Here is a 22,247-nt window from a genome sequence, read left to right as displayed (position 1 = left end):
ATGTTTAATAAAGTTTATCTATGTTTCAAAAAAAAAAAAAAAAACAATAGAATAATACTCTTTATACACAGCTTCCATGCCAACAGTGGCAATAGATTTTTTTATATTTGGATTTACATTTCAACATAAATTTCTGATCTTCAATTTTGAAGATACAAATTAGATTTTTGTTGTCTTACGTCTAAATATAAACTTAAGTGTTACAAAACATCCCACGTGAACAAGCAGTCAACTACCACTTGAATTAAATTTAATTTATTTAAGATGGAGTACATTTAAATGATGCTATAATTAATGACTCAAGTTGGGTGTATCTCATGGACAGAGACTGGATATATGCCTTGAGAGTTCTAAATTGGAAATCGCACAAGAAGAGGGGACGTTTTTAGGTTTTATTCTGATTATAAAAAAACGAAATCGTTTCACTTGAAACGACGCCATTTCGTTTATTAACGACAAAATTGGTGATAAATCATCAGGAACGGGTGGAAACTTATTAGCGACGACATTTAATAAAAACAGACGTTAAAGACCCCGATTGAAAAGCTTCTGTAATTGAGGGTCTTTGATATCGTTTTTTAATGTGACTGTTACCAATAATAAACCACAGTAGTTTTGATTTTAATAAGCATAGATCTAACGGTGACTGACCAAATTCACTTGGTCAGTCACTGACCAGGTGAAAATCACTGTAATAAACCATTAGGATCGGTTGCACCACAAAACTGAACACAATAATAACTTATTAGCGACGGTTTTTAATAAACTCGATTCCAAAGAGGCTTAATTGAAAAGCTTCTATAATTGAGGGTACTTGGCAACGGTTTTTAATGTGATTGTTGCAAATTATAAATCATTTGGGTCGGTTGACATGAAACCGACACAATGATAATTGCAGCCCCTAGGTCTACGGTTACTTAAGCTGCCATCGGTGTAAATGTTCATCTTTATCAATGAAAATTAGCAGAAATATCTTTATTCATTAAAATATATATCAAAATGTATAAAAATATATATAAAAAGCTCTATTCGTAATTGAGTTGAAAAAGCTGACAGGTATAGGTTCTTTGGCGTCGGTTTATATAGTGACCATTGTTAATGATAACTCATTTGGGGCGGATGACACATCAAACTGACCTCAATAATAATATATTTGTTACTGTTTTTAATTAAAATCGTTGCCAAAATCCCTCAATTGAATGCACATCTAAAATCAGTGGTCTTTTACATTCGTTTTTTATAAAGACCGTCACCAATATGACATCTTTGGAGTCTGCAATTTCAATCGACTGACCACAAAAGACCTTTGACATCGGTTTATTAAAGAGACTGTTGCCAATAAAGCGTCACCAAAGACCATATTTATATTAGTGATCACAAATGAAAATAAAATTGAACATACACATAAACAAATATTTTTTTGTTACTAATTTAAATTTTATTATAATGCTATATATATACACACATCACACACTTCCTACGAAACATAAGTAGAGGCTATGCTTACTTTGTTTACTTGTGTATTTTCATCATTGGATGAATTTTACACTCTATCACTTATTGTTGAACAATATACTAGCAATTATTTCCCCACTAATAAATAATCTCATTTTCATAAGGAATTGTGATTATAACGTTGAGATGTGAAGGATCACCCAACTTATCATAAGATGGAATTGCAATTGCTTGTACACTTCCATTTTCCGAACCAATCCAATACGACACCATTGCTGGTTTACTCCCTTCTCTAAAAGATACCTCATCCATCCCCATATATCCCTTCAAATATGAACTTTTAACTTCATCATTCTCCAAATGAGATTTTCCAACCTCACTTTTCTTCCAATTTCGAGCCTTTATTACATTCGGAGATTCTTTCACCAGAAGAACAAATTCAGATGAAGTTTTACCTTTTCCGAGTTTCTTCTCAGCTTCCTCGAGACAAAGCAATGCAACATTCTCTTTCAAATCAACCATTTCGGAAGTAGTGCCGATTTTGTAGATCACAGTTTGGCTGACTCTCTCTCTAATTGTAGAGGCAAATAGGCTGTTCAGATTTACACTTGCTGCCTTCAGATTTGGGATGTAAAATATTGGCAATTTTGCTTCTTTATTTCTTGATACAATATCCCTATGAATCGTTGCCCATTTCTCGAGGAAATTATCCGTTATTAAAACATCCGCGAACAGAATGCTACAACTTATCCCAATTGAGTATCCGCGGCATTGGAAGTTAGTCACCTGCGAGTAATACTAAAATAAGAAAAACTACGAAAACAAGAACCAAACATACACGAAATTAGACTAACCTGAACATAAAACAACGGAGAAAACTGAGGATTTAGTTCATCAATATCCTTCCAGTAAACAAGCTGAGATTCAGCTTTTTTAACATCCTCCAATGCAAGAAAATCTTTCATTTTAATATCAATCTTAGCCTCAAAAAGCCTAACACCACTGTCATTAGAAACAATCTCAAGATCACCATGACCATCTTCACCTCTTCTTAAACGACCACTAAGCAAAGGCTCATCTTTGAGAGCTCTGCCTAAAGACTCCTTAATCCAGCCAGCAACATGCCACCCTGAATCATCATCATCATCAGCAGGCTTATCACAGAAGTGGATAATGTTAAGAGAAGCCTTAAAAATGGAAGACCCAATTGGATCTTCGGCTGAAACTTTTAAAACTTGTCTTGGATCAGTCACTCTGTAAGGTGGCACTGTTTGCATAGCCTCAATTTGGGACTTTGGAACAACTCTGGAATTTGACATCTTTCTTATGTTTTGTTGTGGAGATTGAACAACTTCCTTATGGATATGGTATTTATTTATAGGGTAATGTCAAAATCAGGTTAGATTGAAGTTGTGAAGTTCTAGAATTAAAGTCTTACAAATTGATACAAATTTGTTTGACAAGTTTCATCTTAAAAAGGCATTTTGATAGAAGAGATGTATTGTGGTCACAAATGGTGTATATTGACACCCCAACTAACTAACCAACCAACGTGACATAGCTGAAAAAAATAAAATTGAAAATGGAAAACATTAATAAGTTGGTTGGGGAAATTATAATTTGCCATTTACTTGGTTGAGTGTTTGTGAAATTCTTTCCTTATATTAATGTCTGAAATCCGAGTCATAATTAATAATAGAAAACAATTGAATATCATTGGCCCTTATTTTTAAATGTCAAAAGATAATAGTAATGTCATGAAAATATAATATTCATCATGTGATGGAAATAAGATAGATACAATAATAAAACAAATTTCAGAATTTTAATTGTGCAATAATTAACTTAAATCAAATCATCAATTGATATAGTGAGAGGCAGTTATGAGACATAGGCGTACACAGAGAGGGGCATATGGGATGCCATCCCACTTTCAGCTGTCAAAAACCATCCCGAGACGGTAGTTTGAGTCCGTTTAGTTATGTGCTGTTTGTTGGTAGAAAAAATTATTTTTTCAAAAAGTGGATTTTATGCTTTTGTAAAAATCTATTTTTCAGCTATAAAAATCAATTAGAAAGTGTTTAATTAAACACCTATAACTTTGTCATTTAAAATGAAAACATAAATAAGAGTTAAGTTGAAAAGTGGGGAACTAAACACCTCAATATCTTGGAGGAAAAAATGTTTACTTGTTCTTTATGGGTCGGGAAAAGATCTGTCTTGCCGAACTTATAGGTTAAACGACACTATTTTCGCTTGAGTTAAAAAAATAAATAAATAAATCGAAGATGGATTGACCCAGTCCAAAACCTAAAATCCAAAAAATATTTTTTTTTTTTCTCGTTTTAGTTGATGGGTTATTTGTTTATTTGAAATATTAAATATCTTGCAATGTCATTTTCTTAATTGATAAATTTTCAATTAATTCAAATTTAATTAAAAAATTGATTGATTAGGATTGATGTTGCAAATATTAATGAATTATGGTTGATTTATTTCAATTTAATATTACCATTTGATTGTTTAATTTAATATAATATTAATAATGTTCTAGAAGTTCTTCAAACCAATCAAGAGGAGAAATCATAGCATATTGCTTACCGCATCCGAAGTTCAATGTCATCAGAGGACTGTCGAATAAACTACCGGAGTGGAGGCACAAGTTTTTTTTATGGTCTCCATAGCTGAAGTTCAAAATAAAACTGTTATGAGGTTCGCTGCCGTCTAATGGTACTTCAGATAAAGATTGCATTCTGTCATTCGTAATAGCTTCACATGACAACGACCAAATAACGACCTATCATTTGGCCACTAATCATATGACGGATTATCTAATAACAATTGTCACCGAATTTATGTTCTAATGACACCATGTTTAAATAATTTGTCAAAAAACGAAGTTGTTATATTAATGTTACGATAATTTTTGTTTTCCTAACTATCGTTGTAACGTAATTCAAATGACATAATTTGTATTAAATTTTGTCAAAGTATTAACGTTCAAATGACAATAAATCTAGACATATCTGTCAAGTTAAAGAATGTCATATGACATTATTTTAAAAAAAATCTGTCGACTAATATCCTTAAACTTAGTTGTTATATAAATGTCATGATAGTTTTAGTTTATATATATGTCGTTGGGACGTAATTAGTATGACAGTTGGTTACTAATTCCGTGTCCTATATAAGCTGTTTTTTTAGTTTTTATATCTTTCACAAACCTGTATATATAACAAAAGTACAATCACAACGTAATGCAAATAATATATAAATAACTTTATATATAATATTAAACTTGTACATACATCAAAATGTGCACAAATCGCACATATAAAAGATACATGTACGCAATTCGAACCAACAAAATCACAATATTCATAACTTAAGCTAACATTTAACTTAGCCAAACAAAAACTCTCATATGCCATCAATACCATTACTTGTTGCACCCATTCTCCGACCCATTCTCCGCGGACTTCTACAACTCCTGCCAGGCCACGCCACCAAAGTACCTTCCAAGAATTTATTGACATGTATTTAATAATTTCAGATTCAACACTTGTAATTAGGAAAACAAAAGCGTTTTAGGCAATCTAGATTAAGAATCTGAATCTGAGACTCAGAAGGTCATTTGGCTGCTGAGGGAAGAAGTAATCAATCAATTTATAGAAAATGGCTGAATTGAACACAAGAAAACATTATTTTACAAACCTCAAAATCCATTGAAAATGAGGATGTGATAATATGTTAACTAATAAGGTGATGAACAAGAAAACATTATTTTACAAACCTCAAAAACCAAATTTTGAGAAAGAGAAACAACAAAGGTCCAGTTCACTAACATCCTATAAAAACATCATTATCCAAATGTTTATTAATTTGTATTTTAGCATTAAATTCAACACAATAATCAGCTCACTGAGAATGCAACATGTAACATGACATGCTTTCAACCACACTAATAAAATAACCTTGCAAGATCTGATTATAGTATAAAGTTGACTATATACATGTTATTTATATATTCATTTGTACATAAACACAAAGAGGTAGACAGGTTACATGTCCAACCGTGATACTGATCTGACGTCATGTTCAAACCTATAAAAGAGTATGCAAGTCAAACGGGGTTAGGGTCCGGCAAACCCGCTCCGATGTCTAAGTCAGTTTCTGATTTAGGACCGAATGGAAGGATAAGGACTAGTTTAGAGATAGTAGTTAACATATCAAACCTTGTGCCGATACCTGTGTATTTATAGTGTTTGATTAGTTTTAAGGTTGTGATCTTGTTTGGGGAATCCTTGCGGAGCTAGAATTCCTGATCCCTTAAGGAGTCTGAGCCATAAGAGGAATTATTTGTCTCGCATGATTTTAGAAGATCCTTTAAGATGCTGAGATTAGAACCTTGTGGATCGTGATGGGCCACTGCTTGTTGGACTTGGACTGCATTGATATCCTTGAACTCATCATCATTTCTCTTGCCTGCCTTCCTTAGCGCTTGAGCAAAAACCATAATACATTTAAAATAGGCTAGCAAGCCAAACAATAATATGGTAGAATTGTAAGCCTGATGAGGGCAATCAAGTTTCTAAAGCAGGAGTGATGGAAAAGATTCAGAGATAAATAAAGTGGATTACTATATCCAATCCCAATTTCCTACCCTTAGCCTCGTGAAAAGACGAAAATATCCTTTAGGAAAATTTTCAAATCCTCTCTAACTCTAAACTTAAATCCGGACAAAAAAAATATGGATCAGAGGAGGGGTGGCAAAGGAAAGACATTAATGTTACGTAATTTCGACTCAAACGATTGTTTTTTTACGGTTTTTAGATCGAAAAATCTGATTTTTGAAAAGTGAAAATCGCGGGGTGGAAGCGTATGAGTATCACGCCCCTACCACTGGAGAAGCGTATGAACATTACGCCTCTCCACAGGCAGAGGCGTAATGACGATACGCCTCCCCTGTGGTGGGGGCGTGATACTCATACGCCCCTTCCACAGGAGAGACGTATTAGCATTACGCCCCCACCTCTGGAGGGGCGTAATGCTCATACACCCGAGAGTAACAATTTTTTTTTTTACCTATGTTAGTATAATTTATAATTCCTTATTATTTATAATTCAATATTTATTTATTTGTTATAGTTTTTTTAACATTTAATTTTATACAGTGGGTTAGTCAATTGGCAGACGTCAATCAGGAGACGATCGCACTCATGTCCGATGAGCAAGCTACACCAGTTAGGACCCGGCTGGAGCAGATCATGTAGGGGTGGCAACGGGGCAGGGCGGGGGCGGTTTTGCATCCCCCATTCCGCACCCGATATTTTCGGGGACGGTTTCGGAGAATCCCAAAAAAGTGTTCGGAGATTTTTTAATACCCACACCCGCCCGTACGGTTTCCCACCGGTTACGGGGAATCCCCAAACCCCAAATAAATTTTAAAATTTTAAATAGTGATTTGTAATTTATTGTGGGCTAAAGCTCATCCAGCTCCTTGAACTGTTTTCTTAAAATCAATTAGCTACCCAACCTTTCAAAATCAGCAATCAAGCCTCTTATTTCTCCAATTTTCATCAAATAAGCCCCTATCTCAAACAGAATTAAAATGTGTACATCACTTCCGTGACAATGAGATTGTTTTTAAAATTAAAATTAAAAATAAATACGAAGGGGATAACTATATAATAAAATGGCCATCTTCTTTATGCTATGTAAACTTTGAGATGAATTATAACAACAGGTTAACTTGAAATTAGACATAAAATTTAAATTTGTCTTATAATTTTTTTTAAATGTACAACTTCATCCCTAACATACGAAACTAGAAGGATACTATCTAAATTAAACTTGCAAACAGAAAATCTTCATTTTAAAAAGAAAAAAATATAAGTTATTTGATTAATAAGAATAATACATCCTCATTTGGGAGATTTTTCGGTTATTTTTACGGACGGTTTTTCGGGGGCGGGGCGGGGATCCCCACGGTTCGGGGATAGTAACAGCCACCCCGCCCCGCACCCAAAAATTTCAGGTTTTCCTCGGTCCGTCGGTTCAGATCCCCACGGTTTTCGGTTTTTTCCTGCCCCATTGTCACCCACATTGTCACCCCTAAGATCATGGAGGCATGGAACATGGCGAATTGACTTTTTGTACTTTTAATACATTTTAATACATATTTTAACATTTTAAAACATTATAATGTTAATAATTATAATTTTTTTTTTAAAACCTATGTTAATAATTATAATAAAAATTAGAAAATAAATTTTTTTATGTAATACCAATTAAATATTCAGATAGTAGATCAAGGTTTCAAAAGCTATCATATAAATCGACTAAAATCCAGAAAATTATAGCATAACAAAATCTCAAATTTCTACCAAAATAAAAATAAAAAAACGTTGAAAAAATGTTAGTATTATTTTAGTACTTATTAGCCTTATAAATCTCAAACGCCTAACAGAATCGGCTCAGGAGGAGAATGACGGCCTTATTGGCCTTATAATTTAGTTTTTTAATATTTATTACTTATAATGTTAATAATTAAAATGTTAATATCGTAAAATAAAACATTTTAACACATTTTAATATACTTCATGTATATTTTTTTTAATTATAATGTTAATAACTCTTTTAATTATAATGTTAATTATATTGTTTTACCTATGTTTGTTTTGTTTTAATTACTTTTAATTATAATCGTTTTGTTTTAATTACTTTTAATTATAATCGCTTGGACTCTGTGTGAATAATGTGAATAATTATAATATATAGAATTGTTTAAAATAATAATAATAATTAAAATTTGAAGTTGTAATAAATTATAATCACACGTGGGCGTGAGGACATCACGCCTCACCACATGGTGAGGCGTGATAGCCACACCCCTCACTTTGTGGTGAGGCGTGATGTCCTCACACCCACGTGTCGGGAGAGGAAAAAATAGCCTCTTTTTCCACCTCAACCCTTGAAATGGCATTTTCGTCATTTCACAGGATTAAGGGTAGAAAGTTGAGGCAGGGTATAACAACACCCATAAAGTGGAACATCAAATAGGGAATTAAAGTTCAAACTAAAGCATCAAGAATCTCTCAAAAAGAGACATCACTAAAATAAAGAAAAAAAGGTTTACCACAACACTTTTTTCCCGCTACGCTTTCTTGGATGTGTCTCCATATTTTAAATTTTAGCTAGATTTTGTATTTGCGTCTGTTTTTACTATCACTTAAAGACATTTTTTTTTATTATAGGTTGGTATTTTAAAAAAAGTAACTATGCTTTTGAAAAAGTATCAACCCTTTTTTAAATTTAAAGACGGTTTAGAATTTAAGTTGTGAACAAGTGTCTTGGTATTTTTTTATTTTTTTTATCCGCATAGTCAAAATTCAACCACATTTTTTTTTAATTTGTGTCGCTTTTTATAACCATTTAATGACGCAGTTAATTCTTGTGTGAGATTTTTTAAAATTTAACTACCCATTTTGAAAAAAAAGCATCTGTATTTTTTAAAGGGAAAAATATAAAAATAAACCTTATGGTTACACCTGTTTTTGATCGGCGCCCTCATGGTTTAAAAATTTACAAACTGGTACATTGAGGTTTATTCCGTTAGCAAACACATGTCAAATTGACTAACGGTGTTAAAAGTCAAAGGTAAAAAAGTTAATTTTGTCTTTATTTTTATTTATTTTATAAATTAACCCTCTTATTATCTAATTATCATAAAAAAAACCCTAAAATAAAAATCAATTATATCATCTTCTATGTCTTTCTTTAATTTTTTTCTATTTTCTCTCTCTAGACCTCCCCCTCTCCCTCCCATTTTTTTTGCCGGAAATCCCTCCTCCGCCGCCGTGATGGGTCAGAATCTAGCCTTAAACATCGCCGAGAGAGGCTCCAATTTCCGTCTACAACCGAACCACCTCCAATTATTTTTCTCTCTCTGTAATCTCAATCAAAAAGCTTTCTAACTCACCCTTGTTCCCCTTTGTGAAAATCTCTGCCAATCAGGGGCAGATGTAGGGGTCAAAGGGGCAACCCCCTTCATCCCATTAAAAAAAAAATAAAAAAAAATAATCTAAAAATAAGGGTTAAAGTGTAAAAATACCCCCTAATGTTTTGGGTCAGAAGCAATTTTATATCTAACGTCTAAAATGGTACAATTTTATCCCTGATGTTGAAAGCCAAGAGCAATTTTACCCCTAACGTTGATAAATTGGGTCAATTTGAGAAATAATTCATCAAACTGTCTTCTCGGTCATGAATAATAGTGTCTGAAATTGATCCAATTTATCAACGTTAGGGGTAAAATTGGTGCAAAATTACAAAACTGATATACAATTGGTGCAAAATAAAGAAAAAAAATGACTGTATTTTATAGGGTAAATTCCAAAAAAAACCCCTGTGATTTGGCCGATTTCTAAAAAAACCCCTGTGGTTTATTTTTACCAAAAAAAAGGAGCGTGTTTACGCCGTTACCCGAAAAACGGAAAATCGGTTAACGGCGTTAAAAATGCTGACGTGGCGAAGGGTAAATTTGGAAAAACGATTTTTTATTTTTATTTTTTATTTTTTTCTTTCCTTCTTCTTCTTTCTTTCTTTCTTCTTCTTCTTCCTCCTCCTTCCTCCTCCTTCTTCTTCTTCATTCCTCCTTCTTCTTCTTCTTCTTCTTCTTCTTCTTCTTCTTCTTCTTCTTCTTCTTCTTCCTCCTCCTTCTTTTTTTCTTCTATTTTTTTTTTAAATTTCCGATACCGGCAGTTTAACTTTAACCTATAAAAGATCCAGCCAAAATTACGGCAGTTTTGGAGACGATTACGGCAGTTTAACTTTAACCTATAAAAGATCCAGCCAAAATTAAAATTCCTAAATATTTTCTCTGTTTCAGTTTCTTCTCCAAAACTGTACATTACGGTTTATGAACATCTAGTTTGCGAACAATTATCAGTTTTATCTTCATAATCATCATCATCTTCTTCCATTTTCTTCTCTGTTCTGTTCCTTTCTCCATTTTTTCCTATTCGTAAAACCCTAATTCGATCTTAATGGGAGATTCCACTCCTAGTTCCATTTCCGTTCATCAAGTTCTAGGTGGCGGCTCAGGTTATTTCTCACTTTGATTTCATCTCTAATTGAATTATAGCTTGTAATTTCGATTCTATTTGGATCTGATCATGTCGATTTGAATTTTGACTTGAATTATAGCTTATATTTCCTTAATATCTGGGAATTTCCGAAGAAATCTGGAAATTTTCCAGATTTCTATAAATTTTCAGAAATCTGGAAATTTCCAGATTTCGGAAATTTAAAAAAAAATAGAAGAAAAAAAAGGAGGAGGAGGAAGAAGAAAGAAGAAGAAGAAGAAGAAGAAAAAGAAGAAGGAAGGAAGGAAGAAGAAGAAAAGAAAGAAGAAGAAGAAAAATAGGAAGGAAAGAAAAAAAAAAAAAAAATCGTTTTTCCAAATTTACCCTTCGCCACGTCAGCATTTTTAACGCCATTAACCGATTTTCCGTTTTTCGGGTAACGGCGTAAACACGCTCCTTTTTTTTGGTAAAAACAAACCACAGGGGTTTTTTTGGAAATCGGCCAAACCACAGGGTTTTTTTTGGAATTTACCCTATTTTATAATAGTGTCTGAAATTGATCCAATTTATCAACGTTAGGGATAAAATTGCTATTGGCTACAAACATTAGGGGTAAAATTGCACCATTTTAGATGTTAAGGGTAAAATTGCACCTGACCCAAAACGTTAGGAATATTTGATGCGTAACAAGCCGAGAATCCCGAAAATGGATGATTACGAGTCGGAAACATTATAATTTACGTTTTTTATCAAAAAAAATCATGAAAATAATGCATGACAATCGAACGATTTTGCATTTTTCGTCACCAAAAATTAAACAATTGTGCATTTTTTATCATAAAAAATTAAAATTTTTTACATTTTTTGTCTAACTTTTTTTTCCGTACCACTTCCTCAAATCCTGGATTCACCACTGCTACCAATTCAGGATTAGATAGCCCGTCTGCATTCTTCAAAACATCATAAGCCTCTGAAATTAATTGCATATCACCATATTCAATCCCATTATGAACCATTTTAACAAAATTCCCCGAACCCCCTTCTCATATGTAAGTAACACAAGGCCCATCTTCAACCTGAGCAGCAACTTTCTCCAGTATATCCTTAATGTTATTATAAGCTTCAAAAGGTCCACCCGACATCAAAGAAGGACCATTCCGAGCTCCTTCTTCACCGCCGGAAACCCCCATCCCCAAATAGAGAATCCCCTTTTGATAACTTCTTCAATTCGCCGTTCAGTATTCTAATACCATTCACTACCGCCGTCAATAATACAATCGTCGGCCTCCATATGATCCGACAAGGCTGAGATTGTTTGGTCAACTGGGTTTCCGGCTTTGACTAAGATGATGACGGATCTAGGGCGTTTAAGTGAAAGAACGAAATCCTTTGGACTGTAATGGCCAGTCAAAGGAAATGGTCCCTCGTTGTTTGCTCGAAGGAGAGTCTCGACGACTTTGGAGGTGGTTCGGTTGTAGACGGAAATTGGAAAACCTTTCTCGGCGATGTTTAAGGCTAGATTCTGACGCATCACGATGGCAGAGGAGAAATTTCCCGCAAAAAAAGGAGGGAGGCGGGGGAAGTCTAGGGAGGAAAATAGAAAAATAAGTAAATATAGAAAAGTTGGTGTAATTGATTTTTATTTTTTAGTTTGGGGTTTGCTTATAATAATTAGATAATAAAAGGGTTAATTTATAAAATAAATAAAGGGAAAAGTACAAAAATAAACCTTGTGGTTTGACCCATTTTCGAACTGCACCCTGTGGTTTAAAAGTTTGCAAAGTGGTACCATGTACTTCATTCCGTTAGCAAACATATACCAAATTGACTAACGGTGTTAAAAGTCAAAGGGAAAAGAGTTAATTTGGTCCTTATATTTATTTATTTTATAAATTAATCTCCTTTATTATCTAATTATCACAAAAAAAACCCCAAAATATAAAATAAAAATCAAATATACTCTCTTCTCCATCTCTCTTAATTTTTTATTTTTTTCCTTCTTTCTCTCACTTCCTTCTCTCTCTTCTTTGAGTTGATAGAATGTTAATTTCAAGTTCTTCCATAGTTAATTTACAGGTTTGGAAGAAAATCTTAACAAGGAAACGCATCTTTTGTCTCTCTATACCAACTCTTTTTGGCAGTTCCATTTTCTATTCGATTTCTCTAAAATTTTCCATCCATCCTTGATTTTCTATTTTTGCTCTCTATGCCAACTCTTCCTTCTTCATCCTTGATTTTCTTCTGATCTTTATGGACCGAAATCCAGCTCCTGTCGAAATTGACGAAGCGGTAAGTAATATCACTCCCACTACTACATCTGCTAATGAAGCCGGCGCTAATGGAAGCAATGGCAGCTATGGCAACAACAGCACCAGTGGTGTATGTTTTCACTCGATCGGTGATCGTATCCGTTTTAAGCGAAATCCCCCCATTGGCAACGCCACCTCTTCCTCTGCAAATAATCAATATAAATCCCTCAAATCTGATTGCCGCCGAGGACCGCTTATAATACTAACCGAAGCCATCGCAAGGATTTCTACTCCTGCTTTCCGGTTAGAGACGCCTATTCTTACTCCTAGTAGTGGTTCTTTAGGTTCTGGTTTTGGTTCATTTTTAACTTCTGCAGCCATTGATGAAGTTCAGAGTTTAGAGAGAGAGAGGGAGAGTGTAGAGAGACAATGCTTATGGAGAAGGGAATTGAGAAAAGGAGGAGAGGAAAGTAGAGAGAGAAAGATTCCACCTTCTTTCTCTCTTTTGTATAATACAGACAGTTAGAGAGAGAAAGATCTCTTCAATGGAGATGGAGTTGGGGTTGAGATAATTACATGCACAAACTTCTCAGATTTGCAAAAATTGTTATTCGGGGAACAATAAAATCAGATCCAACCAAACTACAATAACATGTATGCAGATATTATAGCAAAGCATAACGAATACAACTTTTCAATTTTATTTTGTCATGTCAGTTAAAGCTTTTGAGGTTTAGTATATTTTGGGTTTTTTTTTGTGATAATTAGATAATAAAGGGGATTAATTTATAAAATAAATAAATATAAGGACCAAATTAACTCTTTTCCCTTTGACTTTTAACACCGTTAGTCAATTTGGTATGTGTTTGCTAACGGAATGAAGTACATGGTACCACTTTGCAAACTTTTAAACCACAGGGGTGCAGTTCGAAAATAGGCCAAACCACAAGGTTTATTTTTGTACTTTTCCCATAAATAAATATAAGGACAAAATTAATCTTTTTTTCCTTTGACTTTTAACAGCGTTAGTTAACTTGGTCTGTGTTTACTAACAGAATGAACCTCAAAGTACCAGTTTGTAAATTTTTAAACCACAAGAGTACCGATCGAAAACAAATATAACCACAATGCTTATTTTTATACTTTTTTCCTTCTTTAAAAGTTAAAGACGTATTAAATCTTGTGTCCCTAAAAAGTGTTAAGGTAATTTTTAAATTTGAATAGAGTTTTTAGTTTTGTCCCTATATTAAAAATTCAATACATTTATTCTATTTGTGTTGTGTTTTAGAATCACTTAATAAGGTGTCGTTTGATAAAACTGAAAATTAAGTACTGAAAAAATAAGTACTGAATTTTAAGTGTTGAATATTATAAGTGCTGAAATTATTAAATGATATGAGTGTTTGATAAATATTAAAAATAAGTGTTGAATATTAAAATATTAGTTGATAATTTTTAACTTAAAATTTTAAGTTAAATATTTTGACTTATCAAAATAAGTGATATGTAGCTTAGTTGAATGATTTAAGTGGTAATAAAAAATTATTATCAAACACATTTAAACTAAATAAGTGCTTAATCTATTAATTTAAGTGATTTTTGTTGTTATCAAATAGGGTCTAACACTTAAAAAAAAAATTAAATTTTTAACTTCAGATTAAAAAAAAAGCATGGACAAATTTTTTAAAGTTAAACCCAAATTAGATTTTGTATCGATAAAATTGTCCCAATATTTTTGAAGTTGAAAACATTTTTTTCCCTATAATTAAAAATTCTACCAGAAGTATTTTATTTATTTATGTGACTTTTTTTTATAATTGAGGTTTTTAATTTATTGTGACATTTCTGGAAATTTAATTACATATTTAAAAAATAGCAATTTTTTTTTTTTGTTAAAGTTAGAAAACGGTTTAAATTTGCATTGATAAAAAAATATCTTAGTATTTTTTAATTTAAAAACACATCTATTTTGTCTCATCTTAAAAATTCAACATGATTTTACTTATTTATATGTCTTTTATAACCTAGCAGTAATTTAGAGATGTTAGTTAGCTTTTAATAAATTGAACCTAAATGGAAACAAAAGATTAGGAGGAGGGGAATTGAAAAAGGTGACTAAACACTCTAACCGCCGCCGCCGCACCATTGTGCCTTCGCTCTCTGGTCTCGCCATAGATGCTATGGCCGCCATGGCCTCTTCTTCTCCAACTCATCCGGAGGATTACCTCAACATAGGAGTTCTCTTCAATCAAATGATGTGCATGTGCTCTCCTCCGCAGTCCACAGAAACAATACCACCTCCGCCTCCGTCTATTCATGCCTCTTATATCGGGGCTTTACATGTTGTGGAGGCTCCTCTCTTTTCTGGACCGATTTCGGACATTGAGGGAATCAAATCAGTGAGGATTTCGCCAGCCGCTTATGATCGACGGCTAGCCCTGTGCTCCCATTCTTGGATTGGTCGATTAATTCTCAATAAGAGGGACACTCCTAGAAAGTTGCCAATTTGAAGCAGAGGGGCTTTAAGGGATGCAATGTCGGACAATGGAGCGACCAGAGAAATTAGCCACATGTCATGTCAACATTTCACACGCCGTGTGTGAGAGGACTTAGCCAACAAAAAAACAAAAGCTGTCAAATTCCTACTTCCTCTTATATACTGTGTTGCTACCCGAATATTATTGGTTTGCTATTTAAGCTTATTTACCATTATACCATTTAACCACTTCACTTTTACCTTACTTATTACTTCCTTTATGAATTGTAACCCTAGTTAGGATATTATCTATTTTATATTTCAATCGGGGAGGTATTTAAACCCCAACTTTTATAAGGATACTTATATTTTTCAATCAAAAATACAAAACTCTCTTGAAGAGCAAGGTTTTACACCTTTCTATGGGATTCATTTCTTCTAGTCAAGTAAGACAATAAACTTCTTTTTTAGTTTACAATCAAAACTAACGCATTTGCTATTAATCTGTATCACTCGTGAGTAGGGATGTGCATCGGTTCAAAACCGAACCGAACCGAAAAAACTGAATACCGAAATTACTAAAATAATTCACACTGATACCGAACCGAATAAAATGTAAAACCGAAATACAACTGAACCGAAATATTCGGTTCGGCTCGGTTTTAAACCGAACAAACTGAATTTAGTTAAAAAATGAAAAAAAAAGAAATAAAAATCACTATATTTCATAATTAAATTTACCTCATGAACAAAAAAAAAAATTGAAATACTTCCAAAATAAATTTATATTAGCTTATTATCACAGCAATAATAAAGAAAATTAAACTTATAAAATAAAAAATGTGTGTATATGTATAAAATAAGAATATGTGTAATTCGGTGCAGTTCGATTTTTTTACATTTCTTGCCAAACCGAACCGAACCAAATACCGAAATGCATCTAAAAATAAAACCGACGCCGAACCGAAGTGTCAAAAAAACCGAACGAAAAACCGAATTCAATCGGTTCGGTTCGGTATGCGGTTTAAACCGAACCGATGTACACTCCTATTCGTGAGCAAATTTGGTTCGATTATTTTATTAATAATAGGATTTCTATAAATGGGTAAATGTAAGACTATGCATCTTTTATGTGAAACTTTAGTTTTATAGATTTTTAGTTTTGTATTAAAAAAAAAATTCAAATGAACATAATTAATTAATGAATTATTTGCGAGCAAAGTTAATGAACAAAATTAACGAGTTGCTCATAAACAAAGTTTGTGAAGAAATAAACAAGTTGCTCGTAAGCTGAATAAACAAAATATTGAGCTCGAGCTCATAATTTTTTGAAGAGCCAAGCACGAGCTGATCAAAAGTCAGTTTTGCTCGACTCAATTACTATCTTAATTATCGTTTCATCTGTTTATACAGATATATTTAATAAGAATCCAACTTTGATGTGTTGCAAACTGATCAACAAAGCATAACTAAAGAGTAAATTACATCAATGGTACCTGAATTTTACCCTAGTTCACACTTTGGTACATAGATTACATTTTGTCCCAAAAATATACCTGAAGTAATGATGACCGGATAATTTAGTATATTTTACCGGTCAATAGCCGGTCCATGCGAGTTTGATGAATAAATTACAATGATGGTATCTGAACTTTATCCTAATTCACACTTTGGTACCTAGATTTCATTTTGTCCAAAAAATACACGTCAAGTAAAAATGACTCAACATTTTAATACATTTGACTGATAAGTGATCATTCAACGTGGGTTTGACCATTTTAAATTAAAAATTAGGACACATTATACACTCAATTAACATAAAGTATTATAATTTTATGTTAATTGAGTGTATGATGAGTCCCAATGTTTAGTTCAAAATGGTCAATCTCACATTAACCGGTCACTAACTGATCAAATAAACTAAATTTTTCAGTCATCTTTACTTGAGTTATGCTTTTAGGACAAAATGAAATCCAGGTACCAAAGTGTGAATTATGGTAAAATTCAGGTACCATTGGTGTAATTAACTCAGGAAACTCTTATTGACCGGTCATTAACCGGTAAAATATACTAAATTGTCCAGTCATCATTACTTCAGGTATATTTTTGGGACAAAATGTAATCTAGGTACCAAAGTGTGAATAAGATAAAGTTTGGGTACCATTGGTGTAATTTACCCCATAACTAAATGAAAATTGTATTGACAAAGAATATCTTAGAAAATATTGTAACATACATTCTCTGTCTTTTTCTATTATTATTATTATTTACGATTGAGAGAATATAGACTCCAATTTAAGGCATACTATTAAACTCACTAATACAAAGTTTCAATGAAAGAAGAAGAAGAAGAATTACAGGAACAATGGAAGTTTGCGGCACAAGAGGAAGAGGGAGACCTTTGGGTTTCCAGAGAGAAGAAGAAGAGTTTGTCAGGGAAGTAAATGAGTTTGGATTACCCAAACTCTTATCTTCCGTAAATAAAAAGCCAAATTGCAGCAATTTGGTCCTTACAACAATAATAAGGACGTCATGATAATTTCCCATTGATAGCACATTCCAGAAGCATTCCACCTCCTTATGATGGACCACCCTTACTCAATCAAAACCCAAGCAAATCATCACCATCCATTTTGATCAAGGTCATCATAGGGCTCTATTGTGGACACTTGTCTTGTCCTTTATTTTCTTAATTACTAAGTTTGCTTGGTGACCACACCTAGCAAATATATAAAACAATGATTGTAAATATTAATTCCTAAATGAGAATATGTTAATCTTGTGATTCACTCATTCAAATTATTATGGTATCAGAGCAAATTTAAACTAAAAGGCTATCCTTTTACTTACCCATCATGGCTGGACCGATGATCACGTCCAGCAGCCCTTACCACCTTCCTCAGAATGAGACTCCGGCGTTGTCTCTGGTCTCACAGGTCCTCACCGGGCCGAACTATCACCAGTGGTCTAGAGTTGTCAAAGTAGCTCTAATGTCGAAGAACAAATTTACGTTTGTTGATGGCACCATCACTGCACCTGCGCCCGAAGACAACATGTTTACTCAATGGGAAAGGTGCAATAACATGGTCATATCCTGGCTAAATCATGCAGTCTCACCTACCATTGCAAGAAGTGTAATGTGGCTCGATAAGGCGGACCTGAAAGAGCAGTTTGCGCAAACAGACTCATTGCGAATACTCGAGCTGCGAAGGGAAATACATAGTATGAAGCAAGGAAACGGGAGTGTTACTGAATATTATACCAACTTGAAAGTTCTGCAAGATGACCTAACAAACCTGAGGCCAATGCCAAAATGTGTTTGCCGGCAGGCATGCAGCTGCAACGCTTTCAGGATTCTGTGAGATCAATAAGATGCTGACCAAGTTATTACCTTCCTTCAAGGGTTAAATGAGTCTTACTCTACTGTCTGTTCGCAGATCTTATTGATCGAACCGATCCCTTCTTTGAACAAGACCTACGCCCTGGCCATCCAACACGAGAGACAGTTTGGTCTTGTGCCTGCGATAGGAAATGAGGGAAGTGAAAGCAACATGTTTGCAGGATTCACTAACACCAATGGCAGACACGGTAAACAAAACAATACCAAGATCAACAATCGCAGAAACAATGGTAAAAGTTCATCCTTATGCACTTATTGTGGCAACACAGGACACACAGAGGAAATATATTTCAAAAAGCATGGATATCTGCCGAACTACGGTAACAGAAACAAGAATCCTTTCAGAACAAATCAAAACTCAGCAGTGAATCAAGGCAAAGAGGAAGACTCAGGAGAAGAAGACAACAGGCAAACTAATCCAGAACCATTCACTCTAACCAAAGACCAGTACCAATCACTTGTTGCCCTATTGCCAATGAATCAAGGAAAGACTCCGACCTCGGGCAGCATCGTCAATACCTTTGTCAAGGGAGACAGTTCTGGTAACAGTTTTAACCCTAATTTTGTCTCATCATGTTGGATAATTGACACAGGGGCTACAGATCATATCATTTGTAATAAACAAATGTACAACTCATACAACAAAATTGAAAAATGCTGGGTAAACTTGCCAAATGGAGAAAGGGTCAAGGCAGAATATATTGGCACTGTGACTCTAAGTCCGCAGCTTGTTTTGCATAATGTTTTGTGTATACATGCTTTTGATTACAATCTTATATCGACTAGTAAGCTATTGAGTACTAGTGGACTCTGCGTTGTGATAACGGGATCAATGTGTGTGATACAGGACACAACAAGTTGGAAGAAGATTGGCTTGGCTAGAGAACATGGAGGCCTTTATTACTTGGAATACCCACTACCAAATCACATTTCTTTTTTTTCTGTTAAAGCCAGTATGTGGCATTTACGTTTTGGTCATCCCTCTCATGAGAGGTTGAAAGGCCTCAATCTATCATGTAATGATTTTGATTCCCTTAAAGAAATGCCATGTGACATTTGTCAAAAAGCCAAGCAAAAGAGAATGCCTTTCTCACTAAGTCATAGCATAGCAGATGAATGTTTTGATCTAATTCATGTAGATATATGGGGTCCAACACAAAAGCCACACTCTAGTAAACGATATTTCCTAACCATATTAGACGATCATAGCAGGTATACATGGGTCACATTAATGCAAACAAAGGGGGAATCAAGACCAACACTACAACAGTTCTGCACGTATGTAAACAGACAGTTTCGCAAGAATGTGAAAACAATCCGAACGGACAACGGCCCTGAGTTCATCATGAAGGATTTTTACGCAGACAATGGAATCATACATCACACATCATGCCCAGAGACACCACAACAAAACGACAGGGTAGAACGCAAACATCAGGACATCATGAATACCACCAGGGCACTCATGTTTCAAAGCTCACTGCCTCATACTTTTTGGCCAGAAGCGGTTAGTCATGCAGTTTATCTCATAAACAGATTACCGTCCACACCAATTTAGGGCCAAATGCCTTACGAGCGCCTATATGGGAAAGGGGCACATTTAGACGACCTAAAAGTCTTTGGGTGTCTTGCATACGCCTCAACATTAGACAGACACAAAGGCAAATTCACAGAAAGAGCAATGAAGTGCATATTCTTGGGATATAGACATGGCACCAAAGGATTCAAACTTTTGAATCTAAGAACTAACATTGTTTTCTTTTCCAGGCATGTGAAGTTTTTTGAAAAATTCTTCCCATTTTCAGAGGAACATAAGAAGAATGACATATCATGTTGTAGTGAGGAAGAACTGGAGTCACTTCATAAAGCATGCATGAATGAAGATGAGGATGAACCATACATTACAGATGAGGAACAACAAGGCACACCAGAAATAACACAGCATGTTGATGAAATACAAGAGATTGAAGAAAATGTCGAGCAATCGGAGGCATTAACACATGAAAATCAACAAATCAACGCAAGACCACAAAGAACAAGGAAACTTCCAACCTATCTCAGAGATTATCATTTGGCATTGGCACAAGGCTCCACTCTGCCATGCTTGACCAATGCCCCGCATGCCTTGTGTAAACATCTATCTTATGATAGACTCTCTCCGGCTAAGAGAATTTTCTCCATCAATCTCACTTGCCATCGGGAGCCTACAACGTATCAAAAAGCAAAATTAGAGAAAGGTTGGGTGGAGGCAATGAATAAGGAATTAGCTGCGTTAGAAGCTAATCAAACCTGGAGCTTGGTTACCTTGCCAAATGGTAAAATGCCCATAGGCTGCCGATGGGTCTACAAGATCAAGCACAAATCCGATGGGAGCATTGCCAGATTTAAGGCCAGACTAGTGGCAAAGGGCTACACTCAACAGGAGGGAGTGGATTTCACTGCAACCTTCGCCCCTGTAGCCAAATTCACCACCATCAGAACTCTATTAACAATAGCAATTGCAAAAGGGTGGCAAATACATCAACTTGACATTGATAACGCGTACTTATATGGGGAGCTAAGTGAAGATGTCTATATGACAATGCCACCAGGAATAATTTCGGAGAGCCCACGGCAAGTATGCAAACTCAATAAGGCCCTCTACGGGCTCAGGCAAGCAGGCAGGCAGTGGAACGCCAAGTTGACCGGCACCATCAAACAAATGGGTTTCTTTCAGTCAGTAGCTGATCCGTCCTTGTTCACAAAGGAATATGCGGGACAGGTAACCATGTTACTAGTATATGTTGATGATGTGGTTCTCGCAGGAAACAACATGCAATCCATCAACCTGGCCAAGCAACACCTAAATGATGCTTTCAGCATCAAGGATCTTGGGGTCATACATTATTTTTCGGGCTTTGAGTTCTCTCGCAGCGGTCAGGGGCTCCACATGTCACAAAGGAAGTACACATTAGAATTGTTACAAGACCAGGGATTCATCGACTGTAAACTAGCCTCGTCCCCTGCTTTACCAAACTACAAACCAAGCCAGAATGACAAAACACTTCCAGAAAACACATTATATAGACAGTTAATAGGGAAACTGCTCTATCTCACACATACAAGGCCAGACATCACATATATTGTAAACCAACTATCCCAGCACCTCATGCAACCAACCACAGAAGATCAAAACAGAGCAGAAAGAGTTATGCGTTACCTCAAGGGGACAATAGGCTTGGGGTTGTTTTTCCCCGCATGCAACGACTTGCAATTACAGGCTTTCACCGACTCAGACTGGGCAACCTGACAAGAAACTCGGAAATCGATCACCGGATACGCCGTCTTCCTCGGACCGGCCCTTATCTCCTGGAAATCGAAGAAACAGAACACTGTCTCTAGATCCTCCTCGGAATCGGAATATAGAGCCATGGCCTCAATGTCCTGTGAACTTCAATGGCTCACAAACCTTCTAACAGACATGAAAACGCCACCGTCGGCGGCTTCCCTCTTGTTCTGCGATAATATTTCGGCCATGCATATAGCTCAGAATCCGGTTTTTCACGAGCGGACAAAACACATAGACATCGACTGTCACGTGA

At 34.8% G+C, this 22,247-nt stretch overlaps 1 protein-coding gene across 1 annotated transcript; it reads right to left on the bottom strand.

The window, feature by feature from the left end:
* Positions 1 to 1,392: 1,392 nt before the first annotated feature.
* LOC136209534 (uncharacterized) lies at positions 1,393 to 2,809 on the bottom strand. Its single transcript, XM_066001030.1, has 2 exons — positions 2,310 to 2,809; positions 1,393 to 2,241 (listed from the first exon to the last, which is right to left on the bottom strand). The coding sequence occupies exons 1-2, from the start codon at positions 2,772 to 2,774 to the stop codon at positions 1,594 to 1,596; spliced, it is 1,113 nt and encodes a 370-aa protein (XP_065857102.1). The 5' UTR covers positions 2,775 to 2,809; the 3' UTR covers positions 1,393 to 1,593.
* Between the last annotated feature and the right edge of the window lie 19,438 nt (positions 2,810 to 22,247).

Source organism: Euphorbia lathyris, chromosome 1, assembly GCF_963576675.1.
Source record: "Euphorbia lathyris chromosome 1, ddEupLath1.1, whole genome shotgun sequence".
NCBI classification, from domain to species: Eukaryota; Viridiplantae; Streptophyta; class Magnoliopsida; order Malpighiales; family Euphorbiaceae; genus Euphorbia; species Euphorbia lathyris.
The sequence above is the reverse complement of the archived record's forward strand: the minus strand, read 5'-3'. Positions and strand labels throughout refer to the sequence as shown.